At 56.8% G+C, this 24,031-nt stretch overlaps 2 protein-coding genes across 7 annotated transcripts; one reads left to right on the plus strand and one right to left on the minus strand.

Annotated features, from left to right (window-relative positions):
• Positions 1-3,058: 3,058 nt before the first annotated feature.
• On the plus strand, positions 3,059-23,622 carry tph1a (tryptophan hydroxylase 1 (tryptophan 5-monooxygenase) a). 6 transcript variants are annotated; one of them, XM_069181614.1, is made up of 11 exons: positions 3,059-3,307; positions 12,559-12,702; positions 14,070-14,253; positions 15,834-15,934; positions 17,688-17,755; positions 18,077-18,273; positions 18,594-18,729; positions 19,079-19,205; positions 19,890-19,985; positions 22,188-22,321; positions 22,714-23,622. In XM_069181614.1, the coding sequence occupies exons 2-11, from the start codon at positions 12,559-12,561 to the stop codon at positions 22,886-22,888; spliced, it is 1,362 nt and encodes a 453-aa protein (XP_069037715.1). In that variant the 5' UTR covers positions 3,059-3,307; the 3' UTR covers positions 22,889-23,622. The 6 variants fall into 6 exon arrangements, with proteins under 6 accessions (XP_069037715.1, XP_069037709.1, XP_069037713.1 ...); XM_069181608.1 differs by lacking the exon at positions 3,059-3,307 and adding an exon at positions 8,061-8,755; XM_069181612.1 differs by lacking the exon at positions 3,059-3,307 and adding an exon at positions 8,062-8,755 and having other exon boundaries at positions 12,559-12,660.
• LOC138224463 (octapeptide-repeat protein T2-like) lies at positions 3,271-5,044 on the minus strand. The gene is made up of 3 exons (XM_069181862.1): positions 4,972-5,044; positions 4,263-4,691; positions 3,271-4,196 (listed from the first exon to the last, which is right to left on the minus strand). Exons 1-3 carry the CDS (start codon positions 5,042-5,044, stop codon positions 3,655-3,657), a joined length of 1,044 nt encoding a protein of 347 aa, XP_069037963.1. The 3' UTR covers positions 3,271-3,654.
• Positions 23,623-24,031: the final 409 nt, after the last annotated feature.

A 24,031-nucleotide genomic window follows, 5' to 3' on the forward strand; every position in this document is an offset into this window, starting at 1 on the left:
AGAGCTGAGTTACTGTGCTGTGTCCTACTGTGAGGTGAGCTGAGTTACTGTGCTGTGTACTACTGTAAGTGAGCTGAGTTACTGTGCTGTGTACTACTGTGAGGTGAGCTGAGTTACTGTGCTGTGTCCTACTGTAAGTGAGCTGAGTTACTGTGCTGTGTACTACTGTGAGGTGAGCTGAGTTACTGTGCTGTGTCCTACTGTACGTGAGCTGAGTTACTCTGCTGCGTCCTACTGTAAGGAGAGCTGAGTTACTTGCTGTGTCCTACTGTGAGGTGAGCTGAGTTACTGTGCTGTGTCCTACTGTAAGTGAGCTGAGTTACTGTGCTGTGTCCTACTGTAAGGAGAGCTGAGTTACTGTGTTGTGTCCTACTGTAAGGAGAGCTGAGTAACTGTGCTGTGTCCTACTGTGAGGAGAGCTGAGTTACTGTGCTGTGTCCTACTGTAAGTGAGCTGAGTTACTGTGTTGTGTCCTACTGTAAGGAGAGCTGAGTAACTGTGCTGTGTCCTACTGTGAGGAGAGCTGAGTTACTGTGCTGTGTCCTACTGTGAGGTGAGCTGAGTTACTGTGCTGTGTCCTACTGTGAGGAGAGCTGAGTTACTCTGCTGCGTCCTACTGTGAGGTGAGCTGAGTTACTGTGCTGTGTCCTACTGTAAGGAGAGCTGAGTAACTGTGCTGTGTCCTACTGTGAGGAGAGCTGAGTTACTGTGCTGTGTCCTACTGTGAGGTGAGCTGAGTTACTGTGCTGTGTCCTACTGTGAGGAGAGCTGAGTTACTCTGCTGCGTCCTACTGTGAGGTGAGCTGAGTTACTGTGCTGTGTCCTACTGTAAGGAGAGCTGAGTTACTCTGCTGCGTCCTACTGTGAGGTGAGCTGAGTTACTGTGCTGTGTACTACTGTAAGGAGAGCTGAGTAACTGTGCTGCGTCCTACTGTAAGGTGAGCTGAGTTACTGTGCTGTGTCCTACTGTAAGGAGAGCTGAGTTACTGTGCTGTGTCCTACTGTAAGTGAGCTGAGTTACTCCGGTGTGTTGCTGTGTCCTACTGTAGCTGCAGTCTGACAGTTATACCCCTCCTTCCACAGAGAAGGTCTGTCTTCACTAGGAGTTGCAGAGGGCCGGACAGCTTGGTGATTTCAGAGCTTGGTGAGTCACTGCGCTTTATTAAAAGCAGGTCTGTTTCCTTACCCCTGTTACCTGTTACCTCCAGTGGGATTTTTCTGTGTTCATTTCAAACAGGGCAACAGAGCAAACAGCCTTTGTCTTTGAAGTGCGTGTCCTGTGCATCTATAAAACTGAATAAGCCTTGAAAACCCATCTGCCAAAAGACAAACACATTCAAATGACAGATTACTGGAGGAGAGAGGAAGGGGGAGAGAGAGGAATGGAAAAGGAGAGATCAAAGCCAAAGAATCTGAACATTTGCAAACTCGTGTTGTTCCTGACTAATCAGATTAACTGTGCTGGCAGGAGCCAGGCTCCCCGGCGCAGGCAGGGTGCTGGTCTGGACACAGGGCGAGAGGGGAGAGGAGGGCGGCGGGGCGCCGGAGGCAGGGCATGGCTCTCATCAGCACCCACTCCCGCTGCCGGATCAGGACAGGGGACACGTCTGCCTGGGCGCCGGGCCCTTTCATGTCCGCCCTGTTAGATCTGCTCAGGCGGGAAGCTCACGAAGACTCTGCTGTCGGATCTCGGAAGCTAAGCAGGGTCGGGCCTGGTTAGTACTGGGATGGGAGACCAGCTGGGAATACCCAGCTATGGGGTGGTGTGGTGGCTCTGTGGCTCGGGATCTGCGCCTGTGGCTGGAAGGTTGTCGGTTCGTATCCCACATTGGGCCCCTGAGCAAGGCCCTGAACCCCAACTGCTCCAGGGGTGCTGTACAATGGCTGACCCTGAGCTCTGACCCCCAGCTTCTCTCCCTGTCTGTGTGTCTCATGGAGAGCAAGTGTGAAAAGACAAATTCCTCATACAAGAAATTGAATAGGGCCAATAAAGTGATCTCTATCTCCACGAGGTCTTGAAGGCCTTTCTCCTCTGGTGCCAAGCCCCTCGGCACACGCACACGGAACGAGCTGAATCTGACTCGAGACAGTGGGAGCCCGGAGTATCTGAACAGGAGGTTCCTCAGCTCTGAGCGCTGCGGTTCGACTCGGAGATCCTGCTTACCTCTGGAGTATTAACGATTGGACCGGGAGCCCTGACGCAGGGAGGCGCGCAGATCTGCAGCCGTGTCAAAGGAGGGCCTTGAGGGTGGCTTCGGTGAGGCCCACGGACGGGTGGGGGGGGTGTGGGTCTCCACCGTCCCCCCTTCTCTCCCCCTCTCCCTTCTGCTCTGTCTCTGCCCCCCACTCTGACTCGGGGCCTGTGTGCGGGGGGGTGGCTGACCGGTGACGCTAGTCCAGCAGGCAGGTGCTGTTGAAGAGCCGCAGACAGCCCCGCAGGAGCGCACACACACACACACACGTACGTGAAACACGCGTGAGTGAGCCCAGAAGGCTCTCGGGGTGTGGACACCCTGGGCGGTTCCGTGTGACGCGTGCCGGGTTTGAAGAAAGCACACGAAGGGCTTTGTGCTTTGATCGACTGATCAATCGATAGCCCATCCCAATCAATGGGTCGATTGATTGATTGGGATGGACTCGTCCGGTTACAGTCACAGAAATACATGGCCTTAAATGTTTAAAAGACATGTCTGAAAGGAGACCCGCTCTCCTCTGGCCTGGGGTTCTTTTCCCTAACGTGATCTGCCGAGGAGGTCGGAGGAGGCCGATGCCCAGGAATGGAGCCTCCGGACTGGGGATTCTCAGGATCCCCAGATCCCCAGATTCCCCCAGCTGTGTGCCGCCACAGGGGCCCTACCCCAGCCAAGCCTTGTTCTGGCCTCAGGGGGCTCCTGTCTGGGGGTCCAGCCCAGTGAGGGGGTGTGCACACACACACCCCTCTGGGGCTCGAACACCTGTGTCGGCACAGAAATTAATCAGTGTTAAGGAATTTGTGCTCCATCAGAATTAGCGAGCAGCGCTCAGCACACAGGAGCTTTAGGCTGCAGTAATCACCTTTTCGCCGGGCGGGGTGGGGGGGCTGAGCTTCTTTAGTCCTTTTACTGGAATCCCCCCGCCGTGATGCGCCGGGACACAGCGCTGATCAGAGGGCGGGACCTGTCCGCGCTGGGAGAGCCCCGCTGGCGTGTGGAGTGTGGGAGAGGGTGCCCAGCGGCGCGCGGAGACGAGGGGACGGGTGACTGCCTGTCGGTGACGGCTTGGAGGACACTGAGGGAGAAGAGCGTCTTCAGTGAAGCGCAAAGCCCAGGTGAGGCAGGCTGGGTGAGGCAGGTCAGGTGAGGCAGGTCTGGTGAGGCAGGTCTGGTGAGGCAGGTCAGGTGAGGCAGGTCTGGGTGAGGCAGGCCGGGTGAGGCAGGCCGGGTGAGGCAGGTCTGGGTGAGGCAGGTCTGGTGAGGCAGGTCAGGTGAGGCAGGTCTGGGTGAGGCAGGTCTGGGTGAGGCAGGTCAGGTGAAGCAGGTCTGGTGAGGCAGGTCAGGTGAGGCAGGTCTGGGTGAGGCAGGTCTGGGTGAGGCAGGTCTGGTGAGGCAGGTCAGGTGAGGCAGGTCTGGGTGAGGTGGCGAAAGTGCTGAGTGTTAGTTGCAGGGACATGGAAGGTCACCAGTTTGCAGGGGGCCAGCTAAGCCTCAGCCTGCTCTGCAGGACACCTCCCCTCTCTCCTCCCCTCCTGGGGACACCTCTCCCTCTCTCCTCTCCTCCTGGGGACACCTCTCCCTCTCTCCTCCCCTCCTGGGGACACCTCTCTCCTCTCTCCTCTCCTCCTGGGGACACCTCTCTCCTCTCTCCTCTCCCTCTCTCCTCTCCTCCTGGGGACACCTCTCCCTCTCTCCTCTCCTCCTGGGGACACCTCTCTCCTCTCTCCTCTCCCTCTCTCCTCCCCTCCTGGGGACACCTCTCTCCTCTCCCTCTCTCCTCCCCTCCTGGGGACACCTCTCCCTCTCTCCTCCCCTCCTGGGGACACCTCTCTCCTCTCCCTCTCTCCTCTCTCCTCTCCTCCTGAGGACACCTCTCTCCCTCCCTCTCCCCTCTCTCCTCTCCTCCTGGGGACACCTCTCTCCTCTCCCTCTCTCCTCTCTCCTCTCCTCCTGAGGACACCTCTCTCCCTCCCTCTCCCCTCTCTCCTCTCCTCCTGGGGACACCTCTCTCCTCTCTCCTCTCTCCTCTCTCCTCTCTCCTCTCCCTCTCTCCTCCCCTCCTGGGGACACCTCTCTCCTCTCTCCTCTCTCCTCTCCCTCTCTCCTCCCCTCCTGGGGACACCTCTCTCCTCTCCCTCTCTCCTCCTCTCCTGGACACCTCTCCCTCCCTCTCCCCTCTCTCCTCTCCTCCTGGGGACACCTCTCTCCTCTCTCCTCTCCCTCTCTCCTCTCCTCCTGGGGACAGCTCTCTCCTCTCCCTCTCTCCTCTCTCCTCCCCTCCTGGGGACACCTCTCTCCCTCTCTCCTCTCCCTCTCTCCTCCTCTCCTGGACACCTCTCTCCCTCTCTTCTCTCCTCCTGGGGACACCTCTCTCCTCTCTCCTCTCTCCTCTCCCTCTCTCCTCTCCTCCTGGGGACAGCTCTCTCTCCCTCTGTCCTGTGTCTCTGTGTCTGTGTGCTGTGGACACACGCTCTTCTGTCCTCTGTGCGATGGAGGGTACTCAGCTCAGCTCAGGCTGTTGGAGTTTTCTATTTGTCCTTCAGCAGGTTTAACCCCTGGGGGACAGCGCACACATAACGAACACACAGAGTTTCCCTTAACCCTCTGTGGCTCCTGTAGGAAACCCGGGGCCGCACACGTTTGACTCTGCCATTTCCTTCCATTAACAACCCATCCCCGAGAGAGCCCTGCCGCGCGGAGCTGCCCTCGCCTGGCTGTACGCCCTGTCTCTCAGGTGCCCAAGCGAGCTCTGGCGAGCCGGGTCAGGGTGCCGGCTGACCGCTGCTCGCCGTGGGCTCCAGGCTCTTCCCGCCCGAGCGAGCGCGGTCTCCGCTGAAGCCGGCCTCTCGCATTGCTTCTGACAGATGCTCTTCGTACGCGCGTTATCTTTAGTTTCATCGGATCCCTGCTCACTGGGCCGAGGCACCACCTCCCCCCAAACACCCGAGAGCCTCCAGCATCACGGGCCGGGATTCCAGAACCGGCACCGTGGCTCCCGGTGCGCAGGCTTCCGGTTCCGTCAGGTGCCGATACCGCGCGCGAAATGCTGTCAGCGCCTTGTCTGCTCTCGGCCCCGGTAGAGTACCGATCTGTCGGCGCCTCGTCTCCTCTCGGCCCCGGTAGAGTACCGATCTGTCGGCGCCTCGCATTGAAAGGTGGAAAACACGCGCGGCGCTGACCTCATCCCTCCCCCCCCCCACGGTGGAAACAAAACAAAACAGCCGGTTTTGAAATGCCAAGGCCTCGCGGGCCTGCGCTCGTGTGTTTTTTCTTCTCTCAGCCGTGGGAGCGCGGAGGAGCTGTCAGAAACTCGCGCAAAACACGTCCACGTTACAGCCGATGCGCTCTCAGAGCTCGGGGGTACAGTAGGTACCTGTGGCCGCCAAAGCTGTCACATGCAACAGGTGCTTGAGTTCAAGCGACCTGACCCGTGCAAAGCGATCTCATACCATTTCACCCCCAACGGCAGGGAACAGCTCTGAAGTCGCGCGTCTAACTGAGAAACTCGCACGTAACCCAAGTGTGTCCCGGTTTTATCGCTCGGGACAGTGATCGCGACCCCCGTGGGGGTTGTTCTCATCTCCGCGTGTTACTGTTGGGCTTTTTTTTACACGACAACAGCGCGGGGAGAAACCGAGGACACGACGCTGACACGGGTCCGAACTCGCACCTGTAACACCGGCTACAAGCTTCGGAAACCTGGTTAGGGAATCGCAAATGTCTTTTTGCTTTTCCGCCCCACGCACGTCTCTCTAGTGAGACCGGGCGGGATAATTCGACATGTAGAGGAGAAACGGGTGACCTACAGTATTTCACATCGTGAATGAGCGTTTGTGTTTTAGAAAAGTCTCCGCTCGGTCTCTCCCCCACGCCCCCGCCCCGACACGCGCGCACGCCGTACTCCAGCGCTAATCATCATAATTAATACCAGCGGGCTGAGCAAACAGCGCTCACAGAGCTCGGCTCGGTGGACAAATATTGACTTGGTTTCGCACGGCTGGCTGCGCGGGGTTATGAAGACCTGCGCTCCAGGAAACAACGGTGAGCCGATTGGTCGTGTAAAAAACACTTCAGTCACTTTTCAGGGCTGCATCCGGCCTCGCTACAAACAGGAAGATCCTTATTATTTGTATTAATATTATTCAGCTTATAATGCCTCCCCCCTATTTTATTAAGACAGAAACGAATCCGTCCAGAGTCGCCGGCACACCGTGTATTAATATGGCTTCTCAGTGACCTTGCGCTCTGTAGCCTCTTGGGAATGAATTCTGTCCCAGAACTGGGGCTGAAACAGGTTAGTTCGGCGCTCAGTCGGGGCTAAACCCCTTCTCGGATCCAATTCCAGTCACATTTCATGTGCAGTAGCGCCCAATGGTGTGCGCTGCTACCGCGGCTCGTCTGTCAGTGAGCCGCTCCTGGCGGTTTTGTGTTGACGTTTTGGTGGTTATTATGATTATAATTGGACGGAGTGGTAGCGCTCACAGGTCCTCGGTCCGGAAGTCCCGGGTTCGATTCGGGACTGGGCGCTGTATGCCCGGGCTCCTGCTCTCGCCCAGCTCGCGTGGGAGTATCGCTGGGGGGCGACGGACCCCCCCCCCCCCACACACACACACACACTTTTCACAGACACGCAGCCTGTGCTGGACAGGACGGTTCCCTGGTTCGGGCCGGGGTCAAGGGGTCAGGGGTCAGCGGTCAGGGGCAGAGAGGGGCCCCGGGCGAGAGACAGCAGGACAGGCGCCTCCTCCGATACTGAATGAGCAGATTAGCTGTAAAGGACTCTTTTTAATTGGATCCACCCGAATCCCTGGACTTGTCGGTCCGCCTTGCCGGCTTTGGCGCGATATTCCCATGTGATCAAAGAGCTGACAAGCCGCTTCAACTTTGTCGATCAATGCTCGATCTTCCTGTGGATCTGCAGAGCAGACGGGAGCCGCTCTTGATTAGATGTCTGAACCTCTTTCGTCAACCCCCTATCCGATTAAAGTTCCCCCCTGCGAGGTTACATTTTTAAAAGCCCTTTTAGTCCGAATTAGTTTGGTCACTAAACCGATAAAAGCTCTTCTGAAACCGAGACCATAAGAACAACAAAGGACGGATTTCAGTGAGTTTCAGTGTGCAAACCAGTTCCGTAATGAACAGAATTAAACAGAACGATTACGTTATGTAGAATGAAAAAATATATATAATTGTAGGCCTTCGGTGCAGCTTATTTTACTTCTGAGCACTTCCTGAAAGAGTGAAATGAAACATTTCTTAATAAAAAAACCCGCTCTTCTGCAAAAGTTTATAAATACAGCCTATCTGTATTTCAAAGGCACAGGTAACAGGTTTATTCCATGTTGAAAATAAAGAGGAAAGAAAACACAACGTTTCGGCCGTGGAGCCTTCTTCAGGTGTGTGTATTTCTATCTGTATTTCAGATGTGTAGGAATCGGATTTATTGACACACAAGAGACAAGGAGTTTAAAGGCTGTGACCACTGTGTCTCTGTGGATCTACCGCGGTAAGAGAGCTGGCCTGGTTTTGCATTTGACATTTCTGTGATCCGGGCGCTAATGTAGCTCAACTGTCGCCCGCTGGTTTCACAACCTCGCAAAACATAATAATAATAATAATAATAATAATAACTGCTTACACTTATTTAGCGCTTTTCTGGACACTCCACTCAGAGCTCTTTACAGGTCATGGGGATCCCCTGCACCCCCACCAGTGTGCAGCCCCACCTGGATGATGCTCCAGTCCTCTCACACACACCAGCTCTCAGTGGGATGAAGCCAGTTCAGAGATGGGGGTTATTAGGAGGCCATGACTGGTAAAGGCCAGGGGGAAATTTGGCCAGGACACTGGGGTAACACCCCTACTCTTCTCGAGAGACACCCTGGGATTGTTAATGACCACAGAGAGTCAGGACCTCGGTTTTACATCTCATCCGAAGGACGGCGCCTGTTGTAACGCGTTGTTTTTCAAACTCAACGCGCACAGCGGCTGGCTTCTGCTGGGGAGGGAAGTGGCAGGCTGCTGAGATCAACACGTCGTTTTAACGCGGCGCGACAGAGCGTTTAACACAAAGACCAAGGGCGAGGACCCGTGTCCGATCCACCGACTCCACTCCTTCCGGGTGCGTGGCTGTGAGCTCTTTTCTTTTTTTCCACGGCAGCCGAGGGTGCGAGCGCGACAACACGCCCCACGGGCAGACGCGGAAAGTCGTCATTTTCTCCGTTTGAGCGCGGCGGGGAAAATGTGTTTTTTTTTTTCCTTGTTGCTGCGCGAACAAGCGCCCGGCTCCTGTGACGCCAGCGGTGCGGTCTAATGGGCGAGATGAGTGCTCGCACTGTCCCCCGCCCCCCTCCCAGACACGCACACACACCCTCTGGCTCACCGGGCGCCTTAAATACCAGAACAGCCGCCTACACCGGCCCAGAGAGCTGCGGTACCGCGTCCCCAGAGCAGACAGACCGCCGGGCTCCGAGATGTATTCAGCTAGGATCGACGGGCCGAGGAGGGGCAGGTCTTTCGACTCCATGAACACGGGTTTCGAAGAGAAGCAGCTTAACAATGAAGTAAGAAGCGGTTTTCGGGTGTTGCGGGACCTTTTTGGTCGTTAAAATGTCTCCTTTTTTTAGTCTTTTTGTTTTGGTAAAAAAAAAAAACAGACTTCCTTTGGGTATCTTACTTTGCAGCCGTGTCTTTGTCAGGGGAGAATTCTGTCTGTCTTTTATAAACGGAGTACGTCGTGAAACGCTGGGCTGGAGTCGGCAGAGACGCTGGAGATCGGTCAGAAAAGCACAGAGCGCCGCTCTTGGAAGCCGCCTGTTGCGCGTCAGGTCCGTGTCAGGTCCGACCCAGGTCCGTGTCAGGTCCGTGTCAGGGGCAGAGACGCCGCGGCGGGGGGCGGCAGGATTATGGCCGTGTCGCTGTCTGGGTCGCTCTCTCTTTCTCCGGGTGACTTTGATTAAGTTGGTCGCGGCTGCCGGAAAAGTAGCTTTGGCGTGTCAGCCGGTGACACGGCAGCCGCGTCAGGGCGGTAAGAGGTTTAGGCTGAGGATCGCTGGAGCCCCCGGACAGCGCGTCCACACACACACCGACACTTAGAGACCCCCGGACAGCGCGTCCGCACACACACTCACACACACCGACACACAGAGACCCCCGGACAGCGCGTCCACACACACACTCACACACACACCGACACACAGAGACCCCCGGACAGCGCGTCCACACACACACACACACACCGACACACAGAGACCCCCGGACAGCGCGTCCACACACACACTCACACACACACCGACACACAGAGACCCCCGGACCGAACACGCCGTCCCGCGTCCAGAGTATCTCGTAGCGTATCCACTGCCGTGCCCCCCTGAGGTCAGGGAGAGAGCTGGTCCCCAACCTTCAGAGCCGCTCTCGCACAAGCCGCGGTGGCTCCGGGAGAGACGGTACATCAGTACATCAGACAGGGAGAGAGAGAGAGTTCCCACACCAGCCCGAATCACAACAGGTCCCAATCCTACTGGGAGAGGGAGGAGGGAACTCAGTTGATCTGGCAGCCCAGTATGTGATCTCCTGTCACAGCCTGAGGAACAGTGAGTCTGTCTCCCAATAATGCTCAATATGTTTACAGTATATGTTAATTATTTTATGATATGTCTTTGTTGTAAATGTCTGTAATATGTCTGTAGATTTTATTTTACTTTTATTTGTGTTGTTTCATGTGAATTTCATTATTTAATGTGCTTTGGCAACACCGATTGTACCCATCGGTCATGCTAATAAAGCACCTTGAATTGATCTGAAAGCCCTCCTCTACCCCGCATCCGTATCCCCGCTGGAAGGACAAGAAAGACGCCGTGTCTGGGCTGCAGAGCCCCCGCGTCTTGTCCTCTTGACCCCTCAGCGTGGATTGGTCACGTCCCTGTGCCTTTGCAGCTGTTTAACCCAGGAACAGTCTCCTGCCCCCGCCGGGGTGACTCTCTCGGATGCGGAGCAGGTAAACGGCGGTTCAGGGGACTTTTGCGAGCTGTTTATTTGAAACAACCCGACAGCGAGCCCCCCCACCCCCTCCCCTCGCGCGACAGGTGCGCCGAGCGGCACGAGCCGCGCCCGCGTCTCCGGCGCGCGCCCGCCGAGCTGCCCCCCCTCGTGAGGGCGGTCCCACGCGCCACTGATGAATTGCGGGTGAAAATTAATACGTCCATAATCCCGGGTGAAGTTGACATAAGCGGTGCTAATAATAGGCGTCCCCGCTCGCCAGAAGAGATTGCTTTAAGCGGCCCTCGTCAGACCGGTTCCGCCTCACCCGAGATCACCCGGGCCGGCCGCTTGGCGAGAGGCACGAGCAGCAGCACCCGGTTCGGTCCGAATGCTCCCGGGGTTCCGGCTGGCCGGGCGGCGGGCGGGGCAGCGCCTGGGCGCGGGAGCCTGCCAGGGAAGGGTGCGTGCTTGGATATTTTAATTGGGTCCGCGAGCCGTGGGGTCTCCCCACGCCGCTTCTCTCGCCGCGTGGGGGGAGGTTTAAGGGATGGGAGGGGTGAAAGGCGCAATATCTTCGCAAGCGATTCACGTCGCTGTGATCGTGGGGTGCCCACGCGCGGAGTGGGGTGCGCGTCTCGCGCGCCGGGGGGGAGCCGGGTGGCGGGCCAGGCGAGAGCCGGCCGGGCTGAGGGGGGTCTGGGCTCTCGGACCTGCGGGGGGGGGGTGTGGCCGGGAGTCCGTGGCGCGAGAAGGGGGTCCGCGCCCCACGCTCGGGGACGGGGAGCGCGGCTCGTGCTCTGTCTCCTGCCTCCCCCCGGGGCGCCGGTCAGAGACCCCCGATCCCAGACTCATCCGGCCCGTCCAGACAACACCTCCTCCCGGACTCGGGCCACAGCTGTGGATCAAAGTAGTTCAGGTGGGGCGCTGCGTCAGCAGGCGCGGGCTGCAAAGGCACAGGGAAAGGTTTATTCCTGCTGAAAAGAGAAGAGAGAAAACACAACGTTTCGGCCGTGGAGCCTTCGGGTGCCAGACTCTGGATGATGTCGTTATTGGTCCTGAGAACTCGGTATGACGCGATAGGTTCCCAGTCTCCCGGTCTGCTCCGGGCTTTTCATCGGCGCAGCGCTTGTAAAGCGCTTTGAGTGGAGTGTCCAGAAAGGCGCTTTATAAGTGTAAACAATTATTATTATTATCACTGCCAGGAATAGAGGAGCCCGCCGGGCCGCTGCGCACCTGCTGTCGGTGACCTATTGTCCTGCGCCGCGCCCGGTGACAGCACAGCCCCCGGCTCGGTTTAATAATTTAATAATAATTTGCATCACACGCGAATCAGCATTTCATTGCACTTGTGCCTCTGAGCCATAAACTGAACTGAACCGCCGCGGCGCGATCGTGAGGTGGCGGCAGCAGGGCTCCCTCTGGTGGTGGGAGCTGTGAACGACACCCCGCCGAACCGAACCGGGCAGGGGGGTCGTGTGAAACGCAGGCCTGATGCAGTCCGATGATCCATTTTTTTTTATTTTGACTTTATTTTATAATCATAATAATAATAATAATAATAATAATAATAATAATAATAAACTTTATTTTATATAGGGCCTTTAAAGGTGGCTTTTTTTTTAAAACGCTTTACCGAATGACTACAATAAGTAAAAAGAATACACAAGATAAAACACAGTTACAACACACAGAGGAGACAGTAGATGGAGGTTCTGAATACATTAGGAGCAGAGGGGTAAAGAACAGAACCAGTGAAGTAAAGGCTCTTAAAGTAAAGGTTTGAGTCTGGATCTGAAGGAGTTTAGAGAAGGAGACCCTCTGATATCCTTGGGGAGAGAGATCCAGGGTTTTGGGGTGCAGCAGGGGAAGGCCCTGTCACCCCTGGAGTGTAGATGGGCTTGGGGGACACACAGGAGACCAGAATTAGAGGAGTGAAGGTTGCGAGGTGGGGAGTAGGGCGATAGTAGCTCAGACAGGCACTGAGGTGCCATGCAGAGCCTTATAGGTGAGCAGGAGGATTTGACCGGAAGCCAGTGCAAGGACTCCAGGACAGGAGTAACGTGATCACTTGCACCAGACCTGGTCAGGATTCTGCCTGCCGAATTTTGGACAGACTGCAGTTTGTTCAGTGTGGATTTAGAAACCCCAGCGAGTAGAGCATTACAGTGGTCAATTCGAGTCGATGAGCTTTTCAGCCCCAGTGAGTGATAGCACGGGGCGCAGTCTAGCGATGTTTCTGCGGTGAAGGGCCGAACGTCAAGCCAGAATCACCCCCCCAGCACAGCGCCGGCTCTGCAGAGCTGACGGGCGGGTGGTCTCGGTGGAGCCCGAACCCCGCGGCCCCCCGACGTTCCCTCCGGCTGATTCCGCTGCTCCTGTCCCGCAGATGAACCGCTCCACCTTCAGCAGGATCCAGGAGAACGGGGACAACAGGAGCCAGGCGCCCGAGCGCGGCCGCGCCGCCGTGGTCTTCTCGCTGAAGAATGAGGTGGGAGGGCTGGTGAAGGCGCTCAAACTCTTCCAGGTACAGGTAGAGAGCGACACGGCTGCCTGTGCTCGGCTTGCCTTTCTTCTCTGGGGGGCAGCGGGGGAGGGGGGGTTCAGTTTCTGCTTTTTTCCGCAAAATCCGTCTCCCTCCCTCGCGCCCCCCCCCCGCTGTCACGGGCCGGGTCGGGGCGCGGGTCACTACTGTCCTGTAGTGTAGTGACCTAAACTGTAGCGCCTAGTTCAGGACCCTGTGCAGACGGTACAATCCGGAAGAGACTGGAGCAGGACAATAGGGAAAAAACAATAGGGCGACGGTGATCCGGGTGCGAGGGGGGGGTGGCGCAGCAGGCGAACAAGTCCAGTGGGAGCCCCAAAAGGAAAAAAAAAACAGGGCGCAGTCCAACGTCCAGGTAGCTGGGAGATCAATCCCAGACGCAGAGAGGGAAAAGGGATCCAGGGACATGGCGAACGAAACCGTAACGGGACCAGGCGCTCCGAGCCCCGGACTCAGACGGTCAGGACGCCTGGGGAAGAGGTCCTGCCCTCGGGCTTCTCCCGAGCCGGTGGACAGGCCGGCCTTCAGACGTCCAATACTGAGCCCAGAGCTCAGGAGGCGCGCAACTTCCAGAGTGGCGGGTCAGACAGGAGACAGGCGCACGTGCTCATGAAACCAATAATGAAAGGTCAGAGCTCCCTCTAGAGGAGGGACGACGACTGTGACACCCGCCCTGTCTTCTTCCTCCTTCTCCTCAAGCCAGATGTCTTCCGAGACTAAGGGTGGTCTTTGCCCTCCACACTCCCGCCCTGACAGGGCAGCTGGTAGAGCTGGTCTGGACTCCAAGCCACTACTGACCCGATCCTCAGAAAAGGACCGCAACGTCTTTTTTTTCCCCCTTTAAAGAAGCTCGAGCGTTTTAAGGTCGACGATTCGGCGTCGATTTTGTCCCGGCTGTCCTTCCTGGAATCTGTTCTCACTTTCACCCTGATCTGCTGGTTGGGCAGCCTGAGTCTGAGAGGCAGGAACACACCGGGCAGCCTGGTGAAGAGATCTCAGGAGGTGCCTGGTGTTGATCTTCCTCTCCTCTCCTCCATCTATCAGAGACGTGTTTTGCGTAAAGCAAAATCCATCTGTGACGATCCTTCACACCCCTTGATTCGAAATCTCCAGTTACTCCCATCAGAACGCAGATACCGACTCCCCAACTGCAGAATCAACAGACTGAAGTTCTCATTCATACCTGTAGCCATTACTCAACACTCAACACTCCACCTTCTATGTAAATATGTAGATTGTTGCTCCTGTCATTTTGTTTCTTGTGTCTGTCTGTACACCAGCACTGCTGCTGTAAAACCCCCCCGGGGATAATGAAGACTCTCCCTCCTCTCCCTCCCTCCCTCCCTCCCTCTCAGGAGAAGCACGTCAACCTGGTTCACATCGAGTCCCGGAAGTCGAAGCGGCGCAGCTCGGAGTTCGAGATCTTCGTGGACTGCGACAGCAACCGCGAGCAGCTGAACGAGATCATCCAGCTGCTGCGGGCACACGTCAGCGCCGTGTCCGCCGGCCCGCCCGACAACTCCTGCCTGCCGGACCACGGTACCGTACTGACCGCCGGACCACTGTACTGTACTGACCGCCGGACCACTGTACCGTACTGACCGCCGGACCACTGTACTGTACTGACCGCCGGACCACTGTACCGTACTGACCGCCGGACAACTCCTGCCCGCCGGACCACTGTACTGTACTGACCGCCCGACAACTCCTGCCTGCCGGACCACGGTACCGTACTGACCGCCGGACCACTGTACTGTACTGACCGCCTGACCACTGTACCGTACTGACCGCCGGACCACGGTACCATACTGACCGCCGGACCACTGTACCGTACTGACCACCGGACCACTGTACTGTACTGACCGCCGGACCACTGTACCGTACTGACCGCCCGACAACTCCTGCCTGCCGGACCACAGTACCATACTGACCGCCGGACCACGGTACCGTACTGACCACCGGACCACGGTACTGTACTGACCGCCGGACCACTGTACCGTACTGACCGCCGGACAACTCCTGACCGCCGGACCACTGTACCGTACTGACCACCGGACCACTGTACTGTACTGACCACCGGACCACTGTACCGTACTGCCCGCCGGACCACTGTACTGTACTGACCGCCGGACCACTGTACCATACTGACCGCCGGACCACGGTAACCGTACTGACCGCCGGACCACGGTACCGTACTGACCACCGGACCACTGTACCGTACTGACCGCCTGACCACGGTACTGTACTGACCGCCGGACCACGGTAACCGTACTGACCGCCGGACCACTGTACCGTACTGACCGCCTGACCACGGTACTGTACTGACCGCCGGACCACGGTAACCGTACTGACATCGCCGGACCACTGTACCGTACTGACCGCCCGACAACTCCTGCCCGCCGGCCCGCTCTAGGGTGGGAGGAAACCTCTGCCGGGGAGAGGAAGGGTCACCAGTACCCGGACCAGTACCCCCCCCGTGGGCAGAGACAGCTTCGCTCCTCGCTCAGACAGACAGGCAGACAGGCAGGCAGACAGGCAGGCAGACAGGCAGGCAGACAGGCAGGCAGACAGACAGGCAGACAGGTAGGCAGGCAGACAGGCAGGCAGACAGACCAGAGGTCCAGCTCTCCTGCTTTCCGCAGTGTTTGTCCACGAACCCCTGTGCCCCTGCAGCACTGAGAAGCCACACAACAGTGTGTGTTTGACAGAGTCATCGTCACCCTGGTCTGCACATCGTTAACCGATAACAGGCGAAACACCGAGAGCTGTTCGGAGAGATGCAGGAGAGCCCAAGCTGAAACAGAGTCGTGCTCTTAATATTTCTTGGAAGTGGCACACGTAGTGTAAGGGAGGTTCTTGGTGAGTCCAGAGACAGGAATAATCAGTTGTTAGAATTAAGTTCTCCATGAACATCTGTCATTAAGAGCAGAGTGGGAATGAAAACCAGACACTGGAGTACTCCAGGAGCTGGACTGGGAAACGCAGTTAGTGCGCTGACTGACACTCGGAGTACTACAGTCCAAACGCCTGGCCGATGTCCCCTATTGACACAGCCAGGAGAGCCCTTCGCAGGACAGCAGCCACTGACTGGCTAACTGTGTGGTTTCCTCTTGCTGAAGACATGGAGAACGTGCCCTGGTTTCCCAAGAAAATCTCGGACCTGGATAAGTGTGCCAACAGGGTGCTGATGTACGGCTCCGATCTAGACGCCGACCACCCGGTGAGTAGCGGAGTGCCCAGCCCGGCCCGCCCAGCCCGGCCCGCTCAGGGAATCGGTCCGGGTCGTGGCTCTGCATCGTGCAGAGTTTTCTCTCTTTTATATCGACGGAGAGAGAGAACGCTTCTATACAGTATATCTGCTTGGGGAAAAGTCAGATCTCAGCAGGCACATGAAGATCAGTCTTGGTTTGAGGCGGGGCAGAGGGAGGCAGAGGGGGAGCAGAGGGAGGCAGAGGGGGAGCAGAGGGGAGCAGAGGGAGGCAGAGGGAGGCAGAGGGAGGCAGAAGGAGGCAGAAGGAGGCAGGTGGGGAGCAGAGGGAGGCAGATGGAAGCAGAGGGAGGCAGAGGGGAGCAGAGGGAGGCAGAAGGAGGCAGAAGGAGGCAGGTGGGGAGCAGAGGGAGGCAGAGGGAAGCAGAGGGAGGCAGAGGGGAGCAGAGGGAGGCAGAGGGAAGCAGAGGGAGGCAGAGGGAGGCAGAGGAGAGCAGAGGGAGGCAGAGGGAGGCAGAGGGAGGCAGAGGGAGGCAGAGGGAGGCAGAAGGAGGCAGGTGGGGAGCAGAGGGAGGCAGATGGAAGCAGAGGGAGGCAGAGGGGAGCAGAGGGAGGCAGAAGGAGGCAGAAGGAGGCAGGTGGGGAGCAGACGGAGGCAGATGGAAGCAGAGGGAGGCAGAGGGGAGCAGAGGGAGGCAGAAGGAGGCAGAAGGAGGCAGGTGGGGAGCAGAGGGAGGCAGAGGGAAGCAGAGGGAGGCAGAGGGGAGCAGAGGGAGGCAGAGGGAAGCAGAGGGAGGCAGAGGGAGGCAGAGGAGAGCAGAGGGAGGCAGAGGGAGGCAGAGGGAGGCAGAGGGGGGCAGAGGGAGGCAGAGGGAGGCAGAGGGGAGCAGAGGGAGGCAGAGGGGAGCAGAGGGAGGCAGAGGGGAGCAGAGGGAGGCAGAGGGAGGCAGAGGGAGGCAGAGGGAGGCAGAGGGGGGCAGAGGGAGGCAGAGGGGGGCAGAGGGAGGCAGAGGGAGGCAGAGGGGGGCAGAGTGGGAGCAGAGGGAGGCAGAGGGGAGCAGAGGGAGGCAGAGGGAGGCAGAGGGGGGCAGAGGGAGGCAGAGGGGGGCAGAGGGAGGCAGAGGGAGGCAGAGTGGGAGCAGAGGGAGGCAGAGTGGGAGCAGAGGGAGGCAGAGGGGAGCAGAGGGAGGCAGAAGGAGGCAGGTGGGGAGCAGAGGGAGGCAGAGGGAGGCAGAGGGAGGCAGAAGGAGGCAGGTGGGGAGCAGAGGGAGGCAGAGGGAAGCAGAGGGAGGCAGAGGGAGGCAGAGGAGGGCAGAGGAGAGCAGAGGGAGGCAGAGGGGAGCAGAGGGAGGCAGAGGGAGGCAGAGGGGGGCAGAGGGAGGCAGAGGGAGGCAGAGGGAGGCAGAGGGGGGCAGAGGGAGGCAGAGGGAGGCAGAGTGGGAGCAGAGGGAGGCAGAGTGGGAGCAGAGGGAGGCAGAGGGGAGCAGAGGGAGGCAGAGGGAGGCAGAGGGGAGCAGAGGGAGGCAGAGGGAGGCAGAGGGGAGCAGAGGGAGGCAGAAGGAGGCAGAGGGAGGCAGAGGGGAGCAGAGGGAGGCAGAGGGGAGCAGAGGGAGGCAGAGGGAGGCAGAGGGGGAGCAGAGGGAGGCAGAGGGGAGCAGAGGGAGGCAGAGGGAGGCAGAGGGGAGCAGAGCCGCGCAGTCAACGCAGAGCTGCTGTGCGTGAGCATCTCCCCGCAGGGCTGACGACTGGCTCTCGTCCCTTTCAGGGCTTCAAAGACAACGTCTACCGCAAGAGGAGGAAGTACTTTGCGGACTTGGCAATGAGCTACAAGCAGTAAGTTCCTTGTTGCCTGTGCATGTCTGAGGCACGCCAGCCCCGCTCCACAGCGAAACAAGCAGAAACTGCAGGGCTAATCAAATTGTGTCCACCACTAGATTTAGACACGTTGCCCATGTGGCTCTGTAACAACATCCAGCTTGTCCTCTGTCCTCAAAAAGGAGCTCAGATGGGAGAAAAGGGAGAACAGATCTCCTGCTAGTTCCTGCTACCACTGATAACAGCAACAAGGGAATCCCAGAGTGCACTGAGCAACAGGACCGCCAGGGCTCTGTGCGCCTCCGTCTCACTGTTTCTCCCCCCCCCCTCCCCCCTCAGTGGGGACCCCATCCCCCGTATCGAGTTCACAGAGGAGGAGGTGAAGACCTGGGGGACGGTGTACAGGGAGCTCAACAAGCTGTACCCCACTCATGCCTGCCGCGAGTACCTCAAGAACCTGCCCCTGCTCTCCCAGTACTGCGACTGCCGCGAGGATAACATCCCCCAGCTGGAGGACGTCTCCCGGTTCCTCCGGGGTAAGAGCAGCGCCCCCCCGTCCCCTCTCTGTGGCACGGTGTCGTCTCCGTGGAAGCACCTGCGGTCATCTAGTGTGACAACCTGCTTGTCTCTTCAGGGCACAGTGACAGCTCCTGCTCTCTTTTCCTTTGGTCTCTGTCATCTGAGAGTCCTGTCTGGATGTGTGCGGGTTTCTGAGGAAGGCTGGAGCAGTGTGGTTCGCTGGGGGTTGGTGTCCACTGTGGGATGGACTGGGGTTGGTGTTAACAGTGGGATTTGTTGGGCTTTGGCGTTTGCAGTGGGATTGACAGCCCGTACACCTCTTCTGCGTTTGTTCCAGAACGCACAGGGTTCACTATCCGACCAGTGGCAGGATACCTGTCCCCCAGAGATTTCCTCGCTGGCCTAGCCTTTCGGGTTTTCCACTGTACCCAGTACGTGCGGCACAGCTCTGATCCTCTCTACACACCTGAACCGTAAGTCTCCCTCCAGTCATCCGCCCTTATGTCTTCTCTGGTGCAAGTTCCACCTACCACCCTTGGGCTAGCCTTGTCTGTTTCATTGCATTTCTGGACAAAAGAGCGATATTTATTTTTGTTAGTTCACGCTTCACCCGCCCCGCCCATTCGATTAGGAGAATGGCCATGATAATCAAGAAGATTTGATCCCGAATGACTGTTTTTTTCTGAGCTTCCTGAGACGGACTGGCGTCCCTCCCAGGGTGTATCCGGCCAGTTTGACTCCGGCTCCCCTGCGACGCTGTCTTGGGTAAAGTGGGTAGGAGATGGGTGGCCGATTTGTGAGCTTTTCTGTGTGCCCTTGCAGAGACACGTGCCACGAGCTGCTGGGCCACGTGCCCCTGCTGGCGGAGCCCAGTTTCGCGCAGTTCTCGCAGGAGATCGGCCTGGCGTCGCTCGGGGCCTCGGACGACGCTGTGCAGAAACTGGCCACGGTGAGTGCCGCCTCCCGGCTCCACTGACCACACGGGGGCGCCACCTGCAGGGAGGAGAGTTGGATGTGCTTTTTGCAAGGCAGGAATTCTCTCCTCCCAGCAGTCCCGCCGCGCGATCCAGTCCAGCTCCCCGGGGGAAGACTCTTCAAAGCCCGTCTCATAGCTCTTTAGAGAGTCAGACAGTGCAGCTGCCGAGACCGCTGGTTGAAGGCTCGCGAGGGGTCGTTCCCGGGGGAAACAGCTGGAAATCGTGGAAGAAAATGAAACAAAAGGGCGTTTTTGTCTCCTGCCACGGGAGAGAAAAGTGTGTCTTAGCTTCAGTGCTGGGCGAGGTTCAGCGATGAACGCAAAGACACCTTTGGGAATCTTGTACAGCTGCCCCTTCTAAGGGAGCTGTGGGTAATGAGCAGAATTCTTGGCCCTCTAGTGGTGATCGGCGGATCTGCGGCTCAGTGATCCTCAGCCGTGCCACCACAGGAAAAGCAGAGAGAAAATCCTGTGTGTTGATTTGCTGGTTCCCCTTCCTTCGTTATTGTAAACGCCCCCCTCCCTCCAGCTGCAGCTCTTCCGCTGTCTACTTTGTGTCTTTGCGGTGCTCCGATCTGGAGCGCGCCTGCCAGCGTGCTCCACGGCGCCACCCCTGTCCAGCGCGGTGACGTGCTCCCTGTGCCCTGTGTGTCCCAGTGCTACTTCTTCACGGTGGAGTTCGGGCTGTGCAAGCAGGAGGGCAAGCTGAGGGCGTACGGAGCGGGCCTGCTGTCCTCCATCAGCGAGCTCAAGGTAAGAGCGCACCGCCCGCGCACACCGAGACGAATTCGTGAGGAATGACCTTCGTGCAGTCAGATCCTCCTGGGGCGGAGAGGGTTTAAAGGCAGGGCGGTATGGTAGCGGTCTTCTCTGGGGCCCTGGAGCTGGCACGCTCTCTCGCCACGTCTCTCTCATTTCCTCCTGGCTCCTGCAAACATGCCGGATGGTTTAGCCGGTGCCTCAGCGGTGACCTCGTGCGTTTGTGTGCACGGTGATCTTTGACTGACCGGAGTAAGTCCCTGTCTCTCCGGGATCGACTCCAGGCGGCCAGGACTCTAACCAGGAATGAGCAGCCTTTTTCCGATGACGGGTGGACCTGTGCACCATGTACAACACCTGCCCTTGAGTCCCAGAGATTTACAAAGGGGTGCTACAGTGCTATTTGGTGATATGGCTGCACAGCCAGCAGCCATATCACCCTGCAACTCACAACTGGCAACTCACTGGAGCTCAGCAGTGTGAGTCTGGTCAGTACCTGTGGTCCACATGGGTCCTAATGCCCCAGTATAGTGATGGGGACACTATACTGTAAACAGGTGTCGTCCTTCGGATGAGACATAAAACCGAGGTCCTGACTCTCTGTGGTCATTAACAATCCCAGGGCGTTTCTCGAAAAGAGTAGGGGTGTAACCCCGGCGTCCTGGCCAAATTTCCCATTGGCCCTACCCAATCATGGCCTCCTAATTACCCCCCATCTATGAACTGGCTTCATTACTCTGCTCTCCTCCACACTGAGAGCTGGTGTGTGGTGAGCGTTCTGGCGCACTATGGCTGCCGTCGCATCATTCAGGTGGGGCTGCACACTGGTGTTGGTGGAGGAGAGACCCCATTACCTGTAAAGCGCTTTGAGTGGAGTGTCCAGAAAAGCGCTATATAAGTGTAAGCAATTATTATTATTATTATTATTATTATTATTTTTCTATTCTGGGCTTAGAAAGAATCGGCACTGATGAGCGCATTTCAAACCACAATGAAAATAAAATGTGCACAGTGACTTGTAAAAACCTCCAATTTACATCACTAAATAGACAACATTTTCAGATCAGTGCAGCGCCGTGTTCTGCAATTTGGAACGAGGCAACAAAACTTCCAGTGAGGTGAAGCAGCTGTTTACATTACACTGTAAACAAGCAGGCTTGTGAGCCCATTTTTTTTAATCCATCAGAAATATCGCTCTCGACTTCGAGATGGTTTTGCCAACAAATACTACTTACTTGTGAACTCTGCATGCAGATCACGCTGGGACATCTCTGCAGTGAGATGTCTGCTGCACAACCTGCACTCATTCGCTCGTACATCACAGTACATCAGTCCTATGTCAGGGAAGCGTTCTTTCCAGACCCTATGCAGACGACACAATCCAGGGAAAGTGAAGAAAACACGGGGGAAAAAGCATGCAGAAGACGGGGATGAGAACAGGGGGGGTGTGTCCATGGAGTGCTGGTGGTGGGGGGAGGTGTGGCCGAGGCAAACGATCCAGGGAGGAGTCAACAAGGGGAATCCAAAACAGGGCAAAAGTCCAAAGCCAGGAGATCCATCCAAGACAGACGATTAAAACCAGAACCGGGTCGGAACCGGCAGGGGGAACGGGAACAGGAACAGAAACTAAAAACTTGGGCCAGGTGCATCCAGGTCCCGGACTCGCTTGGTACAGGAACCAATGCAGAGCCCAGATTAGCGTCAGCGTCTGGCTTTTAAGGGGGAACTGGAAAAGGGGGCTGGAACAGGGAGCAGGGGCGGGAGATGAGTGGGAAAACAAGGAAGGGCTGGAGCGCCCTTAAGAGGAGGGGTTTGCGATCGTGACTTCATGACAGGGACTAGTGAGGAGGAAGGTAAATTGTTCACGTGGCACATTGTGGACACTTGAATGCGTGTTCGACGATCTGGCAACTTACAGAACTTCAAATTTTGCGGTACCGTCAATGAATTTGTGAGCGAGATTTAACAACAGGTCAGAGAAAATGTGACTGCAGCTCCCCTTGAATCATTTAGGACGTATGAGTTCAGATTTCCTCCCTAAGGTGGCGGGAAACGAACTGAAGTCTTCTTGCGGTTTTTTGTTGGTTTGTGGATTGTGGGTCTGCTCTCTGAACTCGTCCCCTTTTCGAAAGACCAAGTTCCAAGTTGATATAGCCTGGCCTCTGAGGGTGACCTGACGTTTTCCTGCCTTCCCAGCATGCCCTCTCCGGGAACTCCAAGATCATGCCCTTCGACCCCAAGGTCACGTGCAAGCAGGAGTGCATCATCACCACATTCCAGGACGTGTACTTTGTGTCCGAGAGCTTCGAGGAGGCCAAGCTCAAGATGAGGTAAAGGTCTCCCGAAACTGCTGAGCTTCCTCAGCTGCTCTGGCGTTTATGGCTGGCCATGCCCGGCAGACGTCAAGCCCGCCTTTCCCAGCTCAGCGTGCAGGAAGAGGAGCGCTGGGCTGAGGGGCTGACCTCCCTGCAGCCGGCAGAGCAAGGCGTCAAAGAGACGCAGCAAGGGCTCTCTGCCCCCAGTGGTGACCCTGGGGAGGCCAATCTGCCCCCAGGGTGGACTGGAAACCCTGATTCAGCGCTCCTCGCTCTGAGTCCTGCTGAGTCACGGCTTTCTCTCTGCCCGAGCGGGTCATGGCTTAATTGGATCAGTGATGTGGCTCTAATTGGGTGTCAGGCCCACTCGTCTCAGCTGCCCTGTTCCTGTTCCCCCCCCTGCCCAGGGAGTTTGCGAAGACCATCCGGCGCCCCTTCACGGTGCGCTACAACCCCTACACCCAGAGCGTGGACGTGCTGGGGGACACCACCAGCATCAACAGGGTGGTGGAGGAGCTGCGGCACGACCTCGACATCGTGGGCGACGCCCTCAGCCGGCTCAACAAGCACCTGGGGGTCTGACGCCCCTCCCCACGCGTGGCCCTGGCCCCCCCCAGTGGCAGGATAGATACCCACACCCTCCACACCCTTGACTGAGCCGGCATTGACTGTGCACCTCTTTCTCCTTCTCTCCTTCTCCCTCTCTCTCTCTCTGTCCTGGGCTATGGGCTGAAGCTATTCCGTGAAGTATGATCTGTATGATGTAGATGGTATATAGATATATGGTATATATAATATACATGTCATATATGAGATATATATGGTACATTTGATATATATTGTATGTACAGCACATATATGGTGTATATTCTATATATACCATGCTATACGATTCTGACAGCACCTTCTCCGCTCCTCTCTCAGATCAACCTCCCGCCCCCTTCCCATGAGTCTCTCCCTCTTTCCCTCCCGCTGCCTCGAACCCGTTTCTCTCTCCCCGCCGCCCTGCGTCTGCAAGAGCCAAAGAATTCTGGGTGTTTCTTGGCTGCTATACAGGAGTATCAGGTCTTGTTTGTTTGTTTATTTATTGATTGACTGATTGTATAGTTTCTTTTATCTGCTATTGATTTCCTGGGGTAGAAGCGTGTGTTGTAGTTTTGCCAATGCAAAGAGAACATTAATAGTTGCATTAATAGTGCAAAAACACAATCAATCAATGATCGTAATATTATCACCACTCTGCCACCCATCTATTAAGAACTGCGATGACATTAAAGATGAAAATGATGAAAAAGCAAAAGTCTAAGAGTCTTTGTCTTTTTCACTGTTCTCTCACAGAGCTCTGCCTCTTCTCAATGCAGAAACTATTCTACGGTGACTTTGCTGCTGGGGGGTCATTGTGTTTTGTGAGCTCTGTACTGGTACATGAGGTGGCCCCTCGGCTCTCGAGAGGTGTAGAGAGGGGCCGCGTCAATGAGGAGGTTGCCCTGACAACCAGCCAGTTAGATCTGATGGTGAGCCTGATGGATTATTGTCTCCAACCATTCTTCATATCGGCTGCTTAACTGCTGCAGTTTGCAGAATCGGATTCAGGTGATTTACAGACTCCTAAATGACAAGACTGGATTCCTTCCACCCACCCTAAGCTGTTTAAATAATATAATAACAATAATATATATAATAGTTGCTTACACATATATAGCACTTTTCTGGACCCTCCACTCG

Source organism: Lepisosteus oculatus, chromosome 21 (assembly GCF_040954835.1).
Source record: "Lepisosteus oculatus isolate fLepOcu1 chromosome 21, fLepOcu1.hap2, whole genome shotgun sequence".
NCBI lineage: Eukaryota > Metazoa > Chordata > Actinopteri > Semionotiformes > Lepisosteidae > Lepisosteus > Lepisosteus oculatus.